Source organism: Sceloporus undulatus, chromosome 4 (genome assembly GCF_019175285.1).
Source record: "Sceloporus undulatus isolate JIND9_A2432 ecotype Alabama chromosome 4, SceUnd_v1.1, whole genome shotgun sequence".
Taxonomy (NCBI): domain Eukaryota; kingdom Metazoa; phylum Chordata; class Lepidosauria; order Squamata; family Phrynosomatidae; genus Sceloporus; species Sceloporus undulatus.
This window is the reverse complement of record NC_056525.1, coordinates 1159168-1162296: the sequence shown is the minus strand read 5'-3', so window position 1 is coordinate 1162296 and position 3129 is coordinate 1159168. Positions and strand designations below refer to the sequence as shown.

Genomic DNA, 3129 nt, shown 5'->3' with positions numbered 1-3129 from the left:
CACTTCAGAGCAACACAGAGCAGCCGTTTGTGGTGTGTTTATGTTATCTTTGTGAGATCAGTGCTGGGCACCTTGGAAGGAACAACTTGTGCCATCATCATCACTGGTGGGTGGCACAGCAGGATCCTTTGGAAACATCTGTCCTGAATGGCTCCTAAGATAATGGGGGAAATTCAGGGCAGCTTTGGGGCCAAAGTACTTCGGGAGCACGCCTGAGTATTCGTGACCCTATGGACCTTATGTCACAAGAGAGGGGAGCACTCAAATCCCAAGGATTAACCAGATTTAAATCTGGGAATATCCCACAAAAGCAGGATTGTTTTCAGGATTTTCCTGAAAATAAAAAGCTGCAGATTTTGCCCAGTTTCTGCACAGATTAATGTCGGGTTAATGCTCAAATAGCCCAACATGTCTGAAAACAATAGCTCCTTTGCAAAATATTCCCATGATGTAAACCCCATTTATCCATGGGATTTGGGCATTTTGCCTCCCATGTGATAAGGTCCTATGATGGTTCTGTGAAGCGCTCTGACTTGACATTTCGAGGCTGGCAAAGCTGGTTGATGCCATTCATGGTAAAAAAATATATATGCTATGGCTGCCTGGTGTGGCATTATATAACAAAACAATTTTGACATGTCTGGGATGTTTTACAAACAGCAGCGCTGAAACCCACAGCATGTCATTAGCGTCAGTCATAATGCTTCGTTATGGGCAGATAATGAAAGGCTTTGAAACAGTTGGAGGAATGAGGATAATGCAGAAGTGGGGATGTGTCATTTCTAAGGCTTCCTCAAGAGTGACATTTGAAAGGGCCTCCAGGGATGATTCAGAGGATACCCCCAAACTAGACTCAACAGTTAAGGATTGCTCCAAACCCTTAGGTTTGAGGGAGTGATGTAGCATTACCTCTCTTCATTCAAACACACAGAGAAAACATATCCTGCTTGGAAACAAAGATAGAAATTTTAGCTAAAGGGGCTGTTTCCAGATCAAGGTGACATTAGGGGACCATCCCTTCTTACTTACTTAGGGAGATGGGATGAAGAGCCTTTAATTTAGCCTATCTGCTTTGAATGGAAAGCAGACTGGAGGGTGAGCCCTGGATCCAAAGCAACCTTCAGATAAGGAAGAGCCTGACCCATAGAGTCCTAAATCCTAGAGTCAGAAGAGACCCCAAGAGGGCCATCCAGTCCAACCCCATTCTGCCATGCAGGAAGACACTGTCTAAGCCCTCTCTGTGATAGAAGGCCATCCAGCCTCTGCTTTAAAATCTCCAAAGAAGTGGAATTTAAAAGAGGTGAGAGTTGGGAAGATTTATTATTTAAGAAACCAGGGAGAGAAAAGTATTTTAAAGATGGGGAAGAGGGAGGAGAAAGGAGACTGTTGTTTGTAGGTTTCTGTGTGGGTTTGTGTATGTCTATTTATATGTTAAATTTTGAATAAAAACCTCCAAAGGAGGAGACTCCACCAAAACCTCCATTGAGGGAGTGTGTTCCACTGTCAAACAGCCCTTACTGTCAGGAAGTCCCTCCTAGTGTTGAGCTGGAACCTCTTTTTCTGGAGCAATGCATGCCCACTGAAAGCAAGGGGGCTTGCCGTCCATGGATGTTTAAATCCATTGTGGTCATGTCCTACATTTTTTCTGAATGTTCAACTTTTTGCGGTGCTTGTCCTCCTTTGCGGTTGGGACGTCCGGTCACCCTGCACCAAAGAAGTACCTGCCAAAGACACAATTTGACTGCAGACTGTCTTTGCATGAGGAGAGCAGTTCTGGAGTGACTCCTGGCCGTCGTGCATTAAAGCAAATTGCAAAAACTTACCTTTTGTTTTGCATTTTCCAAGAAAATACGGCACGTCAGATATGATTATCAGAAATGCATTGTCGCTGAAATGCCGAAAGTAAAAAGATGCACGTTAATGCTTCTTTGTGACCACTTTAATAGTGGATTTTGTGCTACATCATAGAATCCTAGAATCAGAGAGTTGGAAGAGACCGCAAGGGCCCTGATCCAGTCCAACCCCCTTCTTCTGCCATGCAGGAAATCCAAATCAAAGCATCCCCAACATATGGCCATTCAGCCTCTGCTTAAAGACCTCCAAGGAAGGAGACTCCACTGAACTCCAAGGAAGGAGTGCATTCCATTGTCGAACAGCCCTTACTGTCAGGAAGATCTTGCTAATGTTGAGGTGGAATCTCTTTTCCTGGAGCTTGCATCCATTGTTCCGGGTCCTGTTCTCTGGAGCAGCAGAAAACAAGCTTGTGAAATCGTTTCGTGTAATTAGGCAATTTTTCCGGGATATTCCCAGGATAAACTCCCATCTCCTTTGTGTGATAAACTCCCTAGTATCGAATATTTGGGGGTTTGCCACCACCCAAATCCTGAAGTGCATCCAGTGCATTCGGGACGTGTGTGAACAACAAGGCTTCAACCCAGATTCATCCTGGATCCGTTGTGTGAATGGGGCCTGTGGCTTCATGCCTGGCAGAAGGGGGTTGGAGCGGATGGCGCTGGGGGTCTCTTCCAAGTCAGTGATGCAATGATCCTATGATTCTACCCCCTTCTTGGTTCCATATCCCCAGGGGTCTGCATGCTCCCTCCTGACCCAGGACTCTGTTTTGTGTTGGAAGAGCGCTGGTACTTTGACTACCATCTACAGAAATGCAGGCCATTCACCTGGGGAGGATGCAAAGCCAACGAGAACAATTTTAAGGATCGCCGCGAATGTGAGGCTGCGTGCATGCGTTACGGTGAGTCTCAGAACCAAACCCTCTGGAGGATGGCGCAGGTAAGGAAAAGGGACAGTAGCCCAGGGGGAGGACTTTCCAAATGGCCAGGACCACCGAGAGGCCACTGCAAGGAAACCTCAGAGAGAAACTGGGTCAGGCCAAAGCAAGGCCTCCATCTGGCCATCCTGGGACCTCCTTCCCAGAGAAGATGACCGTTGCCCCGATGGGAAGCTCACAAGCAGGACATGAGCACCAAAACCGGGCAGCCAGATGTCCTCCTTTTCCAGCACCTGTCCTACCTTTCAACCTTCTCTCCAGGAGGAATTCCAAAATGTCCTCCATTCTGAGCATGACTAAGAAGCACAAATTAATATTTATATCAGTGTTTTTAGATTTTA

The 3129-nt window shown here is 46.4% G+C and overlaps 1 protein-coding gene across 1 annotated transcript in view; it reads left to right on the top strand.

Moving 5' to 3' along the window:
* The window catches only part of LOC121928079 (whey acidic protein-like), a 19643-nt gene that overhangs the window by 4152 nt on the left and 12362 nt on the right, over positions 1 to 3129 (top strand). The window contains exon 2 of the mRNA XM_042462324.1: positions 2585 to 2790. Coding sequence (XP_042318258.1) covers positions 2585 to 2790 — 206 coding nt within the window. The remainder of the gene's footprint in view (positions 1 to 2584; positions 2791 to 3129) is intronic.